At 35.8% G+C, this 20,544-nt stretch overlaps 1 protein-coding gene across 6 annotated transcripts; it reads right to left on the bottom strand.

The window, feature by feature from the left end:
* Nucleotides 1-1,345: 1,345 nt before the first annotated feature.
* On the bottom strand, nucleotides 1,346-9,747 carry LOC103696409 (ELMO domain-containing protein A-like). Of its 6 annotated transcripts, none has more exons than XM_039133350.1 (12): nucleotides 8,840-9,719; nucleotides 7,840-7,952; nucleotides 6,954-7,022; nucleotides 5,850-5,965; nucleotides 5,693-5,747; nucleotides 5,418-5,538; nucleotides 2,717-2,764; nucleotides 2,513-2,607; nucleotides 2,237-2,367; nucleotides 1,861-1,918; nucleotides 1,734-1,770; nucleotides 1,346-1,592 (listed from the first exon to the last, which is right to left on the bottom strand). In XM_039133350.1, the coding sequence occupies exons 1-9, from the start codon at nucleotides 8,973-8,975 to the stop codon at nucleotides 2,269-2,271; spliced, it is 852 nt and encodes a 283-aa protein (XP_038989278.1). In that variant the 5' UTR covers nucleotides 8,976-9,719; the 3' UTR covers nucleotides 1,346-1,592; nucleotides 1,734-1,770; nucleotides 1,861-1,918; nucleotides 2,237-2,268. The 6 variants fall into 6 exon arrangements, with proteins under 6 accessions (XP_038989278.1, XP_038989279.1, XP_038989280.1 ...); XM_039133349.1 differs by having other exon boundaries at nucleotides 1,347-1,592; nucleotides 1,861-2,162; XM_039133348.1 differs by having other exon boundaries at nucleotides 1,348-1,592; nucleotides 1,861-2,367; nucleotides 8,840-9,470; nucleotides 9,584-9,673.
* Nucleotides 9,748-20,544: the final 10,797 nt, after the last annotated feature.

The raw sequence follows: 20,544 nt of genomic DNA, 5'->3' as shown, positions 1-20,544 counted from the left end.
AAAAAACATAAATTAATTAATTATTTAATTGTACTATAGATTTAGTTATGCAAGAAAATAATGTTTAAATAATATGTAAATATTAACAACAGGCTGCAGTGAACTAGGTCAGGTGCAAGGCTTGCCACTGCAGAATGATGGGAGGCCTAAAAGACCTTACCAACTCATCTGAGTGGCACCCCCATCCCCAATGCATAAAATTAGTTGACAATTTTGTTATAAACTATCATCAGCAATCAATAACATAGATTTTATTATAACATAGCAAGCAATGATTTTTCTTCAATTCAAGACAGGTTCTCATCAAAAGAAATTTAAGGAGGATCCTAGTAATATAACGTATTAAAATTGGGTTAATTTAGGTTTAGATTTAGTTACCAAGGAATCCATATCCAATGAATTTGAAATAGCTTGTAATTTTCAATCCTGCCCAGTTACAAGTGGCTTTAATTTGGACCTTATTGAGTTATTTTTAGATTAGTTTCAGATTGAAAGTGGATTAAAAGCAAGGTTTCATGGCCACAAACATTACTATGGAAATATGTTATTTTTCTGTTGACTAACTTACCCATATTCTTATACTTCTCTACGTTGTTAAGTTATTTTCCTACATGCAGCATCTATCCATGAAATAGACAGAAAAACTTACCCATCAAAGAGGTGGGTAAATTATTTTATCATCAGTCGAAAAAATAATCTTTTAATCTTATTCTAAAATACCCTTAATCCTATTATATTGATATATTATATTATTTTATATTATATACTAATATATAATAATATAATATAATATAATATAATATGATACAATATTATATTATATATAATGATATTTATATAATAAAGAGTATTATGGGAAATATGGATAGATCTCACCAACTTACTTACAAAAGTAGTAATATAAAAAAATATAGATAATAGATTTCGAAGTCATTTTCCAATGCATGAAAAAACATGGATAAATTATTTTGTCTATCTAAATATTGTCTCAAAAATACTTATCTAGAAAAATATAAATTTCCGTATAATTGTTTTACCTTCAAGAGGATGGATAAGGAACACCTACATCCACCATCCATTCTGGTATATAATAAGTCAACAAATGCATCTTCTTGATTAATTTTTTTAAAAGAAACCTCTCGTATTGTTAAAAAAAAAAAGGAAAAATATTCAATCTCTTTTTAGTAAGAAGAAATGTGACTCTTCTATTAATGCACGCCTCAGCCAATTAACAATTCAAACATCAAACCAGATTTAAATGGATTGGAGATCAAGAACATCAACTTTAATGCCCTCTCACGAATGAAACTAATGTGCAAACGCCATACTCATGCCAACCATGATCTTACAACAAAAACCAACCAAATCTTTATTCCATTAAAATAGGCTTATCAAATTAACACAGAAGGAAGCCTCCACCAGGAAAGGTTGAGAGAAGGGGAAGAGATAATATTGAAGGGGGAGAAAACATTAACATCAGTTCTCACTCACTAATTGCCATGAGCTTCCCAAATATTGGGAGGAAATCAAGTAGAGACCAACATGTTGCCATTTTGTTCATTGGGGATCCCAAGCTGAGAAAGCAATGCAACCTGAATGTCAATAAGGCATTGCTGTTACCTCAATCATGGGCAAATTTCATCTGCAGTTTCTTTTTAATACATTTTTTGGATAAAACTATTAATATGGAGAATATAACACAGAGGCTAAATAATAATCTCTGATGGGCTTACCACCTGCCCCTTGCGGAAAAAAAGAAAGAAGAAAGACCTGGAAAAAAAGGAAAGAGAGTGAGGTTGGGAGAAGGGGTGAGAGAGAGTAAAAGAGTAGTATGCCCAAATTCAGATTAAGGAAGATCACCTAACAGTCATAAGCTGGCTTCTAATACCAGGGCATGGAAACCAAATGCATGCACCTCCTGAAATGGTGTTGCAGAGGTAACCAATCTGAATTCACAAAATACTTACCGTGCCATCTAAGCACCTCTGCTCAGATCTATCCCAAATCATTATATTATGGAAGAAACATCTCGGGCATACATATTAAAGACTGAAGGTGAACTTATGTTCATCTTAATATTAGCTTCTCTTCAATATGTAGCTTAATATAGAGGAAACCCAACCCAATTACTTGCTGCCGAGCTTGAATGCTCAAAATGTAAACTGTAGAGTTAAAGGTCATCAAAAGTTTTTGGAAACATGAGATGGGAAACAAAAAGGAGAAAAGGTGACTGTACATTTGATTATGTAGTCTTAACTAGCCACACTGCTAGCAAAGAAGGCTGTATGACGGCATGTCTTCTATCCGCATAACATCATCCAACAGAAGTTCTCTCTCCAGCTGTGCACGAGTTGATCTCAAAACTTCCTATGAACATATAAATTTCAACCATTCAACAAAATACATATACAAATACACACACACACATATGCATGCATGCATGCATACATATGTAAAAACAAATGGAGATAGGTAGCAAGAGGCTTCTGCCAAGGAGAAAGCAAGTACATACATTGAATTCCATGTAGGAAGCATTCTTTTCCAGCCATTGCTTGTCCATAACCACAAAAGCCACACAATAAAGCAAGTCAAATGCCCACTCGTCCTCTGAAAACACACCAGAAAACAAGGCAAGCAACTTAAATCATACCTACCTTCCTTTTGAGTACAATGTTTGATATACAACTACAAGAAGAGTGGCATTAATCCATCTCACCTGACAGCATTTGGATGAAAACAGCTCTAACAAAAGTCCTTGGCTTTGCTGCACATATATCATCCTAAATTAGCAAGAGCCCAATGAATTGCCCTCATAGACCCTTAACTATCACATTTGAAATATGTAAAAAGGTAAGTTTAAATTGGATGTATTCATGTTTCTTGGACTTTCTCTCTCCCTGTATAACTATCAAATCTTCCAGGATAAATCTATCATCATAGATATTCAGTGTAATAGCTTATTTTCATCATATAAACATTGGAGTATATCCTAGTGCCTTATTCATTTTTTGTTACTTTGTACTAAATCTGGTTCTACTGTCTATTCTACTGTCTACTAGTGTAATTTTCTGTCCTTCAAGGAATATATATTATCTTGTACCAAAAAAAAGGAATATATATTATCAGGTTTACAACTGGTTCTACACATGCACACTTTATTATGTCATAGTTGCCTCATATTGTATGAATCCTCTCACAGTAAATTTATCAATATTCCATGAGAAAGCGCATTAATCCTGACAAGTGAGGGAAACACCATGACAGAGTCAACCATTGCAAGATTGTGAGACTGACTAACCAGTTGCTCACTGCAAAGTTCAGACTAATTCAACAAAACTAACTTTGCACTCTCTCCTTGAAAACCACTTGAGGATAGTCATGTATTACCCATAGGGCCCTCTACATAACCATTGACTGAAACTAACACTGGAAGGATAATACCAATTTACTGATCATCATAATTAGAGAGCCTACAGCCTATTGAAGCCACTCTTCATACCATGTCTCTTTTGCACGGCTGTCAAATACTCAACAGAACCCAAGGTAATCTAATATTTTTTTGCCTCTGCCTATTAATTCATTCCACCTTCATCTATAGATTCCCTTATATATATTTTAAGTTTTAAAGCTTTTAAGATATCAATTTACATGCAATCTGGGCCTATTTTATTCCATCTGTCATTTTTTAAAAATCCATCTTGAGCACTTTGTTGATTTCTTTTTAGTTTCAATCTGTCATCTTCAAAATATATATTATGGTTTTCTGGTGGTTTGACAGATCGGAATCAAGACCCTGATAGTCCTCCCCAACTCAATAAATTTTATCTTTAATCTTAGAGCGATGGTTAATTAAGTGGTTGTAACTATCTCACCATAATTCACTTTGATATCAACCATACAAACCATATATGACCAGTTGACTCAGGACTGCTTATTGAGCTCCCATATGACTAATGTATACACAAATAGATCATTCATTACCTTCATCACCCCCAAAAATAGTCTCCAAATGGTGTCTGATACTCCTCTTACCCTCTTTGCCTCCTATCCTCAAATTTTGCTATCCATCTGATGCAAATTTTGCAGGTTTCATGCTCTACTTTGTGACTACTTATTTCACTTTCCCTACTCCATGTTGTTTTACGTGATAATCCTGTTAACTTAATCTGTTAGTGGACCAAATACTTTTGGAATAGGCACGCATTCATCAAGAAACTTTCCACTCATCTCGTCTACTTGCCCTACACTTCAACTTACCAAAGAACATTACTTTCACACAAAAGCTATGACCTCTTCTCAGCCTCATGTTATTGACATTAGGTAGGCATTTGAAGAGACTTCTATTAATTACATCTTACGTACATTCATCAGTCTTCACATTTTCTTTTGTCCATGTTTCTGTAACATGTGTCGCTTGAAAGATTTAAAAAGTGGATGCAAGTTTTACAAATAAAAGAGCAGTAAATAATTGGTCCAATCGAAAAAGAAAAAGAAAGGAATATTCTTTCTTCTATGAACATGTGTGTGTGTGCGAGAGAGAGAGAGAGAGAGAGAGAGAGATGAAGAGTGGACTAGAATACAATATTGTGATAAGGAAAAGTCTTTTTTTTCTTTTTTTTTAACCACACTGTAATGGTTAGATGGGTCTAGAAATAGTCATGATGAGAAAATTTCAGCCTTCATGTTTGTATGCATGGCCCATCTCCACATAAATATTGTCTTTATCTCTTTCTTAAAAAGATAGAAAAAGCAAAAACCATGAAGCTTCCACCTTTTCTAATGCTCGTACCCGTTAAAATTGTTTTGATTACCATCTGACCATAATACTGCTAATTTTATATTTAAAATTGTCCAGTGTTGCATGGAAAATCTCTGGTTAAAAGTAAGAATTATTTCTCCAAATAATCAAACAAATGTCTCAACACACAAAGCCATGTAATGATGTTGATGAGGATGATAAGTGAGAATCTAGAGGAACTGAAAGATTCTCTTTCTTGATGTTTTTAAATGAAGTATACATTTTTCATGCAGATCTCTTCATGGACTCCATTCCATATCGTTAACTTTATGTCGACATAAGGAACAATGCAAGGGGCAAAGATAAACACATGCATGGACCAATATGTTTGGGGATGTACAAGCCTCTCTATACCCTTCTGTCTAGATTGTGTTGGGTCTTACAATTCATTATTTAACAATTTCAGGAATAAGAGAAAGTGTTACTAGCAGCGGCACATCATAACACCTGCTGTCATAATTAAGGTTTTTCATCACTTTGGCTTTAGACCATGAATTTATTTGCATGTTTTCCAGCAATGTAGCTGCATACTAAATCACAACTGGTAATGGAATAGTCAAAGTGTGTGTGTGTGTGTGTGTGTGTATGTATGTATGTATTGTGGGAGTGAAATACTTACTAGACTGCAGATCAAGCATTTGCATTATCATAAATGTAATGTTCACACCGGCAACTGCAAATGGGTACTCCCAAGTAGCTCTCTTCCCACCTTGCTTATTCAGCAGCCTCTGAAAAGAAGTCTGCAGAATAAAACAAGTTAGTTAAGGTACCAAATAAAACATTTTAGGCAAGATCTTATTTATTTACAGAAAAACAGATATTAGTGAAAAATATTAATCAGAAGATTTTCATCATATAGCAAAGAACTAATAGAAATTAATGACATGATCTTACAGAAAATGTCTTTGCAAAGAAGAGCAGGTTCTCCAATGAAATAAATCCAGCCCCCCTGCTCAAAATGCATAATGGATTGCAGGAACAAATATATTGACAACGAAATAAACAATATGAAGGGCTGTATGCAAAAAAGAATAAATTCTCGCAAGCCTACCTGAAGTCAGTTGATGGGTCTCTGCCCTGCCATCCCATTTCCTTCCACTGGTCAGATATCAGACCATGGAGTTCTTGATCTGGGTATGTGGCATACCATAGAGCTCTGAGAGCTTCCTGTCAGCAAGAGATAAGTTTCATAATGTTCTGAAGAATAAAGGCAATATTTAACAAGCTACAAAATGTCAAAATTTAAGTGCTTCCTGTTTGATTACCAGATGTTTTTCTTGAGGATTCATTTTGAAAGAGAAAAAGAAAAAGAAAGGAAGGCAGCACAGAGTCTGTCTTGTTCATCTAATTTTCTACTTTATATAAAACAAAGACTCCAAAATACTGCCCTATCATAAATAACTACAGTACCCATATTACAGCCTAAGCTCCCAATCAGGACCATAGGCCCCCAGTCTACTCTCCAATTGGTCAGATTGGCCTCAACCTAGGAAGCAAATTGCTGCTCAAATCCTATATGAACTACCTAGACAGAAGGGCAGCTGCTAGTGGCATGTGGCAACATTAGCTGATCCAAGAGCAAAATCAAGGAAAGTGCTCCAAGTAGTCTGCACGAGTAAGATAAGCATAAGGGATAAGCTACCAAAATTTCAATGTATGATCTAAAGAATTAAGACTAACAAAGATCTGGTCACGAAGTCAAAATTATTTTTTACAATTTATATTATGTTATAATCCATACTATCAAATATTAACCTCAAAATTGAAAACAAAACATTTGAATATTACGACCTTATAATCTAGAGAAACTATCCATAAATGGCTAGGGCCTAAACACAAAAACAGTGCATAAAAAAGATTATGCACAATTCTTTTAAAAAAATAGAAACATGCAATTAGGGTAACAAATCTTCCTTGTGTCTAGTGTCATAAAATTAAAAGAAAGAAAAATCTTCAACACCTTGATCCCAAATGTTAACATTAGATGTGACTCCTTTATGCTAGCAGCTAAGTAAAAATACCCCTTCCATCTTTAGCTCTATGAGACCACTGAAAGGTGAATTAACCAATTTGCTCAGCATTTGTTATTGTTAATTCTTGGATGCACCATATATCTACTCTAGATATACATATCAAACTAGATGAGCAAAGTTACCTGATGATCTCTCCTAGTCGGATCAAAGTAAATGTTCATGCGATGCTTCAATCTTTGAAGTCTTTCTTCCTGCAAAACCTCAGCAATTATCGAATGGATGAGGGTAGTGTCAAAAACTATTACAAACAATGCTTTCCTATATAGGCATCTAAACATTTTTAACATAAATAATATTGCATAAATTTATGTTAAAAAGAATGAATGAGGTTTGTTCAATGACTAATTTCAAACTTCTTAGGAAACAACTGGGGACAACTAAGAAAAAAGCAGCGCAGCAAAGTTCACATCCAAAAACAATTTTGACGAAGGAAATATCAATTCAGGCCATACACTAAAAATAGAAGTTTGAAATTTAATTAATTTTAAGTTGACTTGGACTTTAAATTCATCTCTTCCTGTTGGATCTCATTATACTCTTTCACCTTCTCTCCCACTCTCAGGTCCCAACTTTCTGTCCATTTTCTTGCATCTATCTAATTCAGTGAACTGCATCTTAGGCTACACCGCCAAGATAGATATGTAACTCTATCAACAAGGGAGTGCAAAGAAAATAGTTACAATATGGCTAATATATATTTTCTGGAAGAAAAAAAATCAGGTCCACAGATACTGGTCCTTCAATTGATCATTAATATGAATTACTTGAATAGCAAGTTATGCATCTAGAAGTTCCTAAAACCATTCATTGGCGTCCCAAACACACATAAAAGAACTAACACTAGAAATATGTGATTCAAGTAATACAACCAATAGAAAACTCAACGACATGATATTATCAAAGAAATCTACTGAGCAGGTTTCCTTCTATTTGTTTCAGAGATGAAAAATACTCAAAAAAAAGACTCAAATTAATTCCAGGAACACAAAATTCTTAAACAAAACATGCCTGTAAAGGTGAAAGATTGACACAGATGCGCTCATATATTCCCTTTCGTTTCATACAAACACAAGAAAGACCCCTTCCAATCCATCTTGGTGATCCGCATGTTGAAGAATCATCTGTACACGGGCGACAACACCAAAATAAAATCACAATACACAATCAATGACTAAATCAGGAAGCATCTGAAGCCTATGTTTCAAGCTTCAAATCATCTTGAGTACTGCAAAAGGCTACTAGATGGTTTCTTTGACAATTTTCGAGTTACTCAAGAAGGGCAAAATACAAAAGTCAACATGAATGCTTGTTCTTTAACTCAAATAACTGGATATCCCCCAAAACCACACATTCAACTACCTACCGACCACTTCATACCATAAAATCCTCCTACTTGAATACAAATTATGCTACAAAAGAACACAGTGGACTCACTAAGTTGACTTGGTACTTTGTTGACCTAATAATGCAGTAATGCACTGTAGCACAAGCGCATAAAATCAACCTATTTAGTCACTTATATTATTAATAACAAGCAAGATTTTCTGATAGCCCACCAACTAGTCCACATTCTGCTAATTTTCAAAGAGTAGAACTGCGTTTAGCAAGGGTTATAGATAAATGATTGCCAAAACACATTGCTAATACAACAAATAACTGGAACTCACCAGTGAACTATAAACCGTGGTAACATTGGAAGAAAAGAAAGAAGTAGAGCTAGGGCAAAGTCAAAATTTTCCAAACAAATTAGGACAATTTGAGAGAAAGGGAAACACAAACTACAATACCTTTGTAGCTCACCCAATCTGTGTCATGCTCCCCACGTTCAAAGGAATAGCTAAATGATTCCCAAAACACATTGCTAATACAATAAATAACTAGAACTCACCAGTGAACTATAAACCGTGGTAACATTAGAAGAAAAGAAAGAAGTACAGCTAGGGCAAAGTCAAAAATTTCCAAATAAATTAGGACAATTTGAGAGAAAGGGAAACACAAACTACAATACCTTTGTAGCTCACCCAATCTGTGTCATGCTCCCCACGTTCAAATGAATAGTATTTAATTAGACAACTGCAAGAGATTCTTGCCTTTATTTCTCCACCTAATCTTTCCGATGAATTGACAAACCTTATTTGATGCATACAATATTAATATTCGCATCAAACCTGCCGGATTCGGTGAGACATTGTCCAGTATGATGATTAATTTAATCCCTTCCTTAAAAGGCTAAATTAGGAAATAATTAAAGAATCCGATTTTCTCAATGACCCCAAAAGGTAAGCAAGAACCATGACCAAAAATCAATTATTTTACCGAAAATTTAAGCTGCAATATCATCAACCTCGCTTCTATACGCAATCTTTTCCACCACTGAAAATGTTAAAGAAAAAAAAAAATCCGTATTCAAGAGAAAAACACGAAGTACATTGGACACTGTGCGATTCCGACTTGAAAGGAGCAAAAATTAGAAAAAAGCAAACTAAGCAATGAATAATAATATTAATAATAACAGATTTCGGATTCCAGTCGAAACCAATGCCCTAAACTACAGACAAGACCGCAATAACCGGCCAAACATGCTTACTTCTTGTGAGAAAAAAACAAAAAATGCTTGCTTGTCTCGTCAACCACCGAATCTAACAACAAAAAATACCGATCAAAAGCAGAAGAGACCAATAATCCATTCGTTCCATCAATCCACAACAAAAAGATCGTTAAAAATCCAAAATATCCAAAGAAAAAGACAAACCTGAGGTCATAGAGGAGTAATGAGAACACCTCGAGATCGAGACCGGCGGCAGCGACCGAATCGCTGTGCAACTCCCATTGTTCCTCTCCGCCCCCATCTCTCTCTCTCTCTCTCTCTCTCTCTCTCCCTCCCGTGTCAGAAGACTCGTAGAACGAAAGAAGAACGGAAAGCGAGCGAGATGGGAGCGAAATTTATAGCAACCGAGAGAAGAACCGAGTCGTGTCGTTTTCTTCCCGGGTTTCCGCTACGAGGCCACGGTACGAGACCTGCCCTTCCTTCCTTTTAAAAAACAAGTCAAATGACCAAACTACCCCTACGTGTCACGACGCGATCCGACTTCCCATGATCTTGATCTCACGGCTCGTGATAGGATCATGGACGGTTCCGCCGGATGGAATCATGAGTGATACTTGGTCAACACGAGTCTATGATTAGGGGGCTGAGGAAAGTGGGCCCACCGTGCAAGATGCTTGATAGCCGGCTGATCAGGAAAAGGGGACCACCGGAGAGATTGGTGGTCCATGCCGAGGGCATGTGGTTCTTCATCAGAATGCGTTTCCCTCGTCGATTCCCTCGGCGTTTCCCAACTCTTTTATTGCATTTCTTTTTTTTTTTCACTTGGCTTGGATATTACTTCTCCTGCGCATGGGCTTGGTTTGCTTGGGTGGGAGGAAATTGTCATTTGGTGACGTTATAGCCGCAAGTTGGTTGCAATGTGGTCTCTGATAACGTCAAACCATCTACTACTTTTTTGCGAGTTAGTTCGGCTGTCAAAATTTATAAAGATCATCGAATTGTCTCATAGCACGCGTATAGATAGATAGATGGAGAGAGAGAGAAAAAGAGAATTGGATTTGGCAATGCTCATGTGGATCTCCATTCAGATTCGACTGTTTTTTATTGAATCTTTTTCACGACTCAATAAATAATTTGATAAGCCAATGATTTTTTTTCGTGTTTCATAATACAATTAACCAACATGTTAACTAATCGATTACGATAAATTAGACTGGATTTTGTAATTTTTTTTTCTGCAGTATCTTGACGTGACATGAGCATGAAAGAGGTTCAAGAATCTATACGGAACAATAGACGTCCCAAATCCATAATTCAAGTCGTTGGACTGGTATATATGTGTGTTTGGATGTATGCATGGACATATATATATTATATATATATATATATGATTGCTTTTGCTATAGAAGTTTATAAGCTCCAATATGGAAGTGGGATAAGGAGACAAGATTTCTATTGGAGTGCATTTTAGTATCAATTAAAAACGAATATAATGATTTATATACATGGATTTAGATCATATCATTGACACGGAGTAACACTGTTTCCATTGTAACAACTTTTATCATGGTAACTCAATATAGTGCAGTAACCAGTAGGGGTACACAATGCAAAAGGGTTACATTCTGGAGTCATGTGATTTGGTGATTTATTCGAGGGAGACAGCATCACTGTCAACGCAACTCTCAAAGTACATGTGTACCGTAGCAATCTCGCTAGTCTCCAAAAAACGACCAAATTCTTCTGTTTTAACCTCACATTGCCACGTGCCACTGTCACAAAGCGCTAAGCAAGTGACACGTTCCACCTGACAAGTTCTGGATCAGTCAAAGCTATCTGACACGAGTCCAAGCCTCAGTATTTTATAGGTTGGGCGGCCCCAGAACTGAAGGGTCAAAAAAGAGAGGAAAGAAAACAAGAAGGAAGACACTTTGTTTAAAGACAGGTCCCATCGGATCAGACACTGTGGAAACGAGAGCTCTTGCTGGATTTTGCTTGTTCTTTGGAGCATGCCATGTACTCACTACGTTCTATGTTAATAATAGTGTTGGAATCAGTAATGATGGTGCCTCCTCTGGTCTCGGCCATTCATGGTGGTCAAAAAGGCAAGCAGATGAGCCTTTTAGATCCTCCATATTGCCTTATCAAGGAAAAAAATGATTTAACTACCAAACAAATAGAGTTTGAATTTTTGCACCGAAAGGGCTGACAAGCCTGCACCATATCATTCTAGATAATTAGTTATAATTATATATCTTTAGGATAGATGATGTGGTTGGTATTTAGAACTATACAATCGTTTGAAATACAAAACATGCATCGCAGAAAATTCTGACTCAAATAAAAACTTCATTTGAGGTAGGAGTATTTAGTCCTAAGTATTTTCATTGTAAAATATGAGATATTGGAAGAATTACATGGCCATGGAGTTGCGACTAAGATATGGGCTATATGGGCCATGTGTCGGGTCATTGAGTGCAAATGTTGTTTCCAAAAAAAAATTGAAGGGACTAAACATTCTTCGTTCTGTTTTCCTTTTGTTTATTTTGGTACCCATTATTTTTATTTTTTTGTTCACGAGAATTTTATTTTTTTACTTTGTACCAATAAAATGAATAAATATATTTTTAGTTGAGAATATTTGCAAGGAAATATATCTTATTTTACTCTTTATAAAGCTATTTTTTCAGATTTTATATCAGTTTTTAGATCTTATTAAAAATATCTTTTAGTTAGCTAGCATGGTTTCCAAGTTCTAGCCAGGTTGACTTTGTAATGCTTTGACACTAGCTAGCCATTCTAAAGCATGTCGTAGGGGTTTAAATAAACTAGCATTAAGTGAACGAAGCCTACTTTAAGCTCAATATATCTTGCAATCAAGTAGAGTTCAAGCCAGTTTATTTAATTCTATGCCAAACTTGAGTTGTTCACAAAGAGAGAGTTTAGGGAACCAAGGAAGAGCATGAAGGTTTTTAAAGCATCTGTTTATATTCTTTAAACTAACTATGTCGATTATATTTTAATTTTAAAGTTAAAATACAATCTATTTTCTACAAACTATGTTAATAAATATATAATATATATTTTTTAAAAAATGAGATAATATTTAATATGTAAATTTATTTCAATCTTAATCAAGATGATCTAGAACTAAGACCTTAACTTAAGCAAGATAAGCCTTGCTCTAGCTCAGCTCATTTACTAGCTAATGGAGTCGAACACTAGCTATTTTCCAAACAATTTACTTGTTTACTAAATCTACTCACCATATAAGATACAATTGGCAAAGAATAAAATAAAAGAAAAAGAAATGAAAAAAGGGAAAACCAATTGGAGGCTAGGCCACTGGGCTATCTTGATAATGAATGCCTTCTTTGTCCTTCAATATTATCCTTTCTTTGATAGGGATGGCGAGTAGATCAGTTTAGATCGAGTTTGGTCAATTACAGCATGGCTCGAATATGTGATAATTTGGACTCGACTCATTTATCTTTCTATCAAGTTTGGTCAAACTCGACACTCCAATTCCACAAGCACAGTCTCCATGCATTGCTTGATGGCTATGATGCAATCGGATTCAAATAACTGTCATGCAATACATGGACAACCATGATCATGAAATCAGGTCATCAATTAAGCTTTCGAGCTAGAGAGGATAAAGACTCATCTCCTCTAGCTCTCTAGTCTCCACCAATGAGGCTTGATTGAATGCCCACAGAGGATAATTTGCGGGAAAAAAAAATGTTCAAGTTGATTTGAAGAAAGCTGACATACTAAGAAAAAAAAATCTATGGGTGAGTGAAGAAACAACCAAACATGATATCCCAGGAAAAAAGAAGAAGGATAAACCATCCGCTTCAAAGCATGATTTTTCTTATACAGGGTGCTAAGACTCAGAGTTTTCCCTAATGATGAAATACTTCTTCGTTTTTCTGTAACTCGTTTTTTTTTTAGCTAGATAATGATTATTCTACTAATAACTCATTCTGGAATCCAAAATCCAAGAGGTAAATCTCATTCTCTCATCCAACTATCTCTATTACCAATTCATTATAAAGAATCTAAGATGGAAAATTATCTAAAGACATTTGTATGGAAAATTATCTAAAGACATTTGTTTTCCAAAAATCTTACATCTAATTCATTTCAACTCAACACTGAGAAATTAGAAAACTGCAAGAACAACTATAGAATAAAGTAGACTAGACTCGTCTAAAAAGCACATTTAATTAAATTAATTACTATAAAAAGGGTTTGACGAAATGTTCTAGGTGAGGACCCATATGGACATATATTTAGTCACATATCGGTTATTCGTTGGATAGATCTTAGGTACTTGTATAGGACTAAAAGAACTCCAAAAAATATCTTTTGGCTTGTTATTTTGGGTGAAATCTTGGATTGTTACAAATGGTATCAGAGCGGACCCGGCCCATAACCTATGTGGAATAGGGTACATTGCAGCACGGATCTATTAGGGCTGACCACGGACCAATCGTGGTGCTTATGATTAGATTTAAACTTTTAGTCTGACGATAACATCAGAGCTTAAACGGGGATAGGAGGAGGGGGAAGGAAGAGGTTGGAGCTTATACGGAGGGGGGTGCTTATACAAGACTAAGGAATTTATAAAATACCTTTCGGCTAATCATTTTGAGTAAAATTCTGAGTTGTTACATACTTGACCAGAAGCCCTTTTAAGTAGATAGGTGCTCGCCCTGACTCTACTCTTCTTGGTTCAGTGTTGTATCTTATAATCAAATTTTCCACTGAGAATTTTACCAGCAGAAGACAGTTTTCTGATCAAATTAGAGATGTACTCTTTCGGAAGTTAATGAAATGGCCTACATGTTGGATTTATAATGATTAAATGTTTTAATTTTTCACCATCCATTGGTGGTACGGCTGGTTTGTATGTGGGGTAGTTCTCACAAGGACTTGAGTTCAAGTCTTTCTTCCCACGATTACCGTGCAAGAGGGGGGCGCGTTCTTGAGGGACGCGTGCTTTTACGACCGTGCAAAAGGGCGTGTTCGCGGAGGATCGCGACCGCGAGAATGCGTCCACGCGAAGGATCGCGACCGCGAGAACGTGTCCACACGAAGAGTTGCGCCCCACAGGAATAAGTCCCGTAGAGGTCTATAAATAGACGACCTCTACAGATTAGAAATATAATTCTTTAGACAAAAAGCAAAGGATTCCAAATTCTTTTCCTTTCTCTACTCTCTTCCTACCAGTTAAAATATTTCTTCCAAATTCTTTTTAAACGGGCTTGCTGCATATTGATTCTGGGTTCGAAGCCTTCTTTGATCTGTGCAAATCATCAAGGTTGAAGGAACGAGAGGCTGTTGTATCTCAGGAGTAGAACGCCATCCAAGCCTAGTGCACTGTAAGGCGGCGAAATCTACTTCAAGAAAAGTGACCAACATACCACGCCTCAGCATCTCGGGTTCCATTTTTCCTACTTTTACTTTTAATTTTTTGTTTTAGCCTATTACCGCCTATTATTTATTGAAGTAGAATAGTTTAGTTTTATTTCTGCTTCAAACATTATCTTGCAACAATCTTGAAGTAGATTTTTCCTACGTATAATAGGCTAGTAATTAGATTTAGCCCAATGGCCAATGCAAGTGACCCGGTTCCTCCTGAAAAGTTTAATGAAACTAATTTTAAGCGTTGGAGAGAGAAAATGAAAATCTTCTTAACCACGCTTGGATTATTTTCCATAATTTTTGACTCTCCTCCAAATGAGGATGAGAATGAACCGGCTAGGACTTGTATTTAGAGGAATTTAAGAAGAAAGACTACCTATGTAGGGGTAGGATTTTGTCCTATCTTTCTGATCCCTTTTTTGATGTCTATTGCACTCTGAAAACCTCTAAGGAGATTTGGGATGATCTTAATAAAAAATATGGTATCCAAGATGCAGGAATGGACAAGTATACTGCTAGTCAATTCCTGTCTTATAAGTGGTAGACACCAAGCCCATAGTTGACCAAGCTCATGAGCTAACAGTGATTTATCATGAATTAGGCTTAAGGGGAATGGGTATAACTGAGAGCCTTCAAGTTGCTTGTACCATTGACAAGCTTCCACCTTCTTGGAAAGATTTTGGGCTGTCTCTAAAACATAAGACCGAGGAAATGAGCATGAAAACCCTACTATCTGCCATTAGGATCCAAGAGCAACATCTTGAGAAAGACAATGAGCAAATCATGAACCCTGAGTTTCTAATTAAGGTGAACTTTGTAGAAGGCCAGAATAAAACCTATAGGTTCAAAAACTCCAAATTTGAAAAGGGTGGACCTAAGAACAAAGAAAAATCCATGAAGCCAAAACACCAGATCAATAAGAATGATCGGAGGCCGATTTGCTACAATTGTGGAAAATCCAGTCATATAGCAAGAGTATGCAGGATGAAGAAGAAGAAGTATCAGAACTATGAACATGCACCTCCTCAATCTGCCAATCCACAAACCAACATGGTGTTATCCAGTACTGGCCCTACTAGTACTGATGATCGGTATGTAATTTTAAGTCCAGAGTTAAATTTGGCAATTCATTCTACCGATTGGTTAGTGGATACAGGTGCGAATGTTCATATGTGTACTGATTGTACCCTTTTTACTGTTTATCAGGTCCGGAGCGGCCTAACAGTGACTATGGGGAATTCTACCTCGGCACGAGTACTTGGAACTGGAAAAGTACTTCTAAGGCTTACATCTGGGAATGTGCTTCCTCTATTTAATGTGTACCATGTGCCCCAAGGAAGGAGGAATTTGATCCGTGGATCTCTTCTGATAAGGAGTAGCTATTCTTTGTTATTTCAATCTAAGAAAGTGATTATAACAAAGAATGGAACATTTGTAGCCAAAGGCTATGAGTGTGATGGCTTATATGTAATTAATAAAATGAATGATGTACCTTTGGATATTCCTTCTTATAGCAATAATAAAGTTATTCTTTCAGTATGTTCTTCATTTCTTTGGCATGCTAGATTAGGACATGTGAATAATAATACTATTAAAAGAATGATTAGTTCTGGTTTATTGCCTAATGTTTCATTAGATGAAAAAGAAAAGTGTCTAATTTGTGTTCAGTCTAAGCAACCTAGAAAACCATTTAAAATGGTAAATAGAAATTTCACCTTATTAGAATTAATTCATTCAGATATATGTGAACTAAATGGAACTTTGACTAAAGGGGGAAGAAGGTATTTCATAACCTTCATAGATGATTATTCTAAGTATTGTCAAGTTTATTTGATGAAAACTAAAGATGAAGTAATTGAGATATTTAAGTCTTATAAATCTTTAGTAGAAAATCAACTTGACAAGAGAATAAAGATTCTCTGGTCAGATAGAGGAGGAGAATACACCTTTAATGACTTGAATGAATTCTGTAGAATTAATGGAATTCTACATGAAGTAACACCTCCCTATTCCCCTCAGTCTAATGGAGTAGCTGAAAAGAAAAATAGGAATTTGCAAGATATGGTAAGATCTTTGCTTGCCAACTCAGGTTTACCTGAGGTTTGGTGGGGGGAAGCAGTGCTTACTGCATGTTTCTTGCTTAATAGGGTTCCATTTAAAGGTTCTAATGAATCTCCTTATGAACTTTGGAAATGAAGAAAACCTAACCTAAACTTCCTAAAAGTTTGGGGTTGTTTGGCTAAGATTAATATTCCTTTAATTAAGAAAAGAAAATTAGGACCTAATACTTTTGATGCTATATTTCTTGGATATTCTCTTAATAGTGTTACTTATAGATTCTTAGTCATTAGTTCTGACATTAATGGCATAGATAAGAACACTATAATTGAATCTAAAGATGCTTCTTTCTTTGAAGACATTTTTCCTTTTAAAGATAAAATAGAAAAGCATATAATAGATAGATCAAATAATGAATCTTGTAATTCACCTTCTAATGAAAATGAAAATGAACTTATTGATGTTAATGAACTTGGTAGAAGCAAAAGAATTAGGAAAAAGAAAGATTTTGGATCTGATTTCTATACCTTTATGGTTGAAGATGATCCTAAAACATATAAAGATGCTATGAACTCATTAGATTCTATATTTTGGAAGGAAGCTATTAATAGTGAAATGAATTCAATGAGTAATGAAACATGGTTTATAACTGATTTACCACCTGGTAGCAAAGCTATAGGTTGTAAATGGATCTTTAAGAAGAAATTAAGACTTGATGGTTCAATTGAAAAATATAAAGCAAGATTAGTTGCTAAGGGCTTTACTCAGAAAGAGGGTATAGACTACTTTGATACGTATTCTCCTGTGACTAGGATAACCACTATCCGTACTTTAATTGCACTGGCTTCAATTCATAATTTGATAATCCATCAGATGGATGTCAAGACTGCCTTCCTCAATGGTAATTTAGAGGAAGAGATTTATATGGATCAGCCAGAGGGATATGTGGCTCAGGGACAGGAAAGAAAAGTTTGTAGGTTAGTCAAATCCCTTTATGGTTTAAAACAAGCTCCTAAGCAATGGCATAGAAAATTTGATGAAATAATTATTTCTTATGGCTTTAAAGTAAATGAATCTGATAAATGCTTATATTCTAAGTTAGAAAATGATTCATGTGTTATCTTATGTTTATATGTTGATGATATCTTAATTTTTGGTACTGATATGAATATTGTAACTGATATCAAGAATTTTTTATCTAATAATTTTGATATGAAAGATTTAGGTTAGGCAGAGGTAATGCTTGGTAATAGGATTACCAGAATACCTAATGGTATAATCTTTGATCAATCACAATATATTGAGAAAATTTTGAAGAAATTTGATAAGTACAACTGTAAACCAGTGAGTACACCTTATGAGCATGGTTTGAACTTGAAGTGCAACAAAGGTGATCCAGTGGCCCAAGAAAAATATGCTCAGATTATTGGGACACTGATGTATATTGCAAATACAAGTAGACCTAACATTTCCTATGCTATAGGAAAGCTCAGTAGGTTTAATAGTTGCCCTAGTCTTAGTCACTGGGAAGCACTGGACAGAGTACTTAGATACTTGAGAGGTACCATGTCTTATGGTTTACATTACTCAAGATTTCCCGCTGTACTTGAAGGATACAGTGATGCTAGTTGGATCACTGATTCAGTGAACCGAAAAGGAACTAGTGGATACATATTCATGTTAGGTGGTGCAGCTGTTGCTTGAAGATCATCCAAACAAACTGTGATCACCAGATCCACCATGGAGGCTGAGATTGTAGCCTTAGATTTTGCATCTCAAGAAGCAGAATGGTTTAAGAATCTTATGTCAGAAATTCCTATTATGGAAAAGCCTATGCCTGCTATCTCTTTGTTATGTGACAATGAAGCTGCAATTAATACTTGTAGAAATACTGAATATAACAAGAGAAACAGAAGACACATTAGTATGAGACATAAGACAATTAGATACCTAATTAAAAATGGTATCGTGACTTTGGAATTTGTTAGATCTGAAGGTAACCTAGCAGATCCTTTGACTAAAGGACTAGCTAGAAGCAAAGTTATAGAAACATCAAGGGGGATGGGACTGAAACCCATAAGGAATCATTGACAATGGCAACCCAACCTATTCTGACTGGAGATCCCAAGACGAAAGGTTCAACGGGAAAAACAAGTTGTTCAATGATTAGTTAGCACTATTATTAAAAAATGACTTTATGTCATTTGGTCTCTCCCTATGATGTGAGTGCTAAACACAGCAGAGGTATACGGAAGAGTTAAAACTCTGAATGAGTCCGAGTCTATGACAAGGTGCTGTGCTGCGAGCACCCTTGGAGGATTCACCTATGTGAGTGTGACTGTATGGCCGCAGTCTATAGGGATAAGGGTTTAACTCCTAGAGCGCTCATAAAACTGAGATATTGGTGCATGAGGCCGAAAAGCACCACCTATGATGAACCCAGTATTTGCATTTGTCATGGGTGAAGTATATGAAAATCTGAACCAAAGAATTTGGTTCAAAGCTTTTTAGCTACTACTATTCCTTTCAAATGTAAGTATACTTTCACTAGGTAAAGGTTCAAAGCCGCAAGCTACCTTTACTGAAGTCGTGACATGAAAAGCCCGGTATGACTTTTTTTTTTAAAAATCTTAAAAAAAAAATTTTAATCAGGTGGGGATTGTTGGATTTATAATGATTAAATGTTTTAATTTTTCACCATCCATTGGTGGTACGGCTGGTTTGTATGTGGGGTAGTTCTCACAAGGACTTGAGTTCAAGTCTTTCTTCCCACGATTACCGTGCAAGAGGGGGGCGCGTTCTTGAGGGACGCGTGCTTTTACGACCGTGCAAAAGGGCGTGTTCGCGGAGGATCGCGACCGCGAGAACGCGTCCATGCGAAGGATCGCGATCGCGAGAATGTGTCCACACGAAGAGTTGCGCCTCACAGGAATAAGTCCCGTAGAGGTCTATAAATAGACGAGCTCTACAGATTAGAAATATAATTCTTTAGACAAAAAGCAAAGGATTCCAAATTCTTTTCCTTTCTCTACTCTCTTCCTACCAGTTAAAATATTTCTTCCAAATTCTTTTTAAACGGGCTTGCTGCATATTGATTCTGGGTTCGAAGCCTTCTTTGATCTGTGCAAATCATCGAGGTTGAAGGAACGAGAGGCTGTTGTATCTCAGGAGTAGAACGCCATCCAAGCCTAGTGCACTGTAAGGCGGCGAAATCTACTTCAAGGAAAGTGACCAACATACCACGCCTCAGCATCTCGGATTCCATTTTTCTACTTTTACTTTTAATTTTTTGTTTTAGCCTATTACTGCCTATTATTTATTGAAGTAGAATAGTTTAATTTTATTTCTGCTTCAAACATTATCTTGCAACACTACAATCTAACACAAAGGTATTTCTTCTTAACACAGCTCCTCACCATGCCATCAGCCAACATGGTTTCCTTGAAGCACGGGCCACTTCAAAATTTTCTACCATAAACGCTCAGAAGCCGATCTCTTTTTTTTCCCCCTTCCCAACCATATACTAAGGCTGATTAGTATCAGTTTCCAATATGGGAATAATAATCTTCAACATGCATGAAGAAAACCAACCTGCTGATTAGTACTCTAGGATGGAGAGCTTCAGAATTCCAGGTCGAAAACTTTATGGCAATTTCAAAAAATATTAAAGTTACGGC

Source organism: Phoenix dactylifera, chromosome 14, assembly GCF_009389715.1.
Source record: "Phoenix dactylifera cultivar Barhee BC4 chromosome 14, palm_55x_up_171113_PBpolish2nd_filt_p, whole genome shotgun sequence".
In the NCBI taxonomy this organism is placed as follows: domain Eukaryota; kingdom Viridiplantae; phylum Streptophyta; class Magnoliopsida; order Arecales; family Arecaceae; genus Phoenix; species Phoenix dactylifera.
This window is presented reverse-complemented; position numbering and strand designations above follow the sequence as displayed.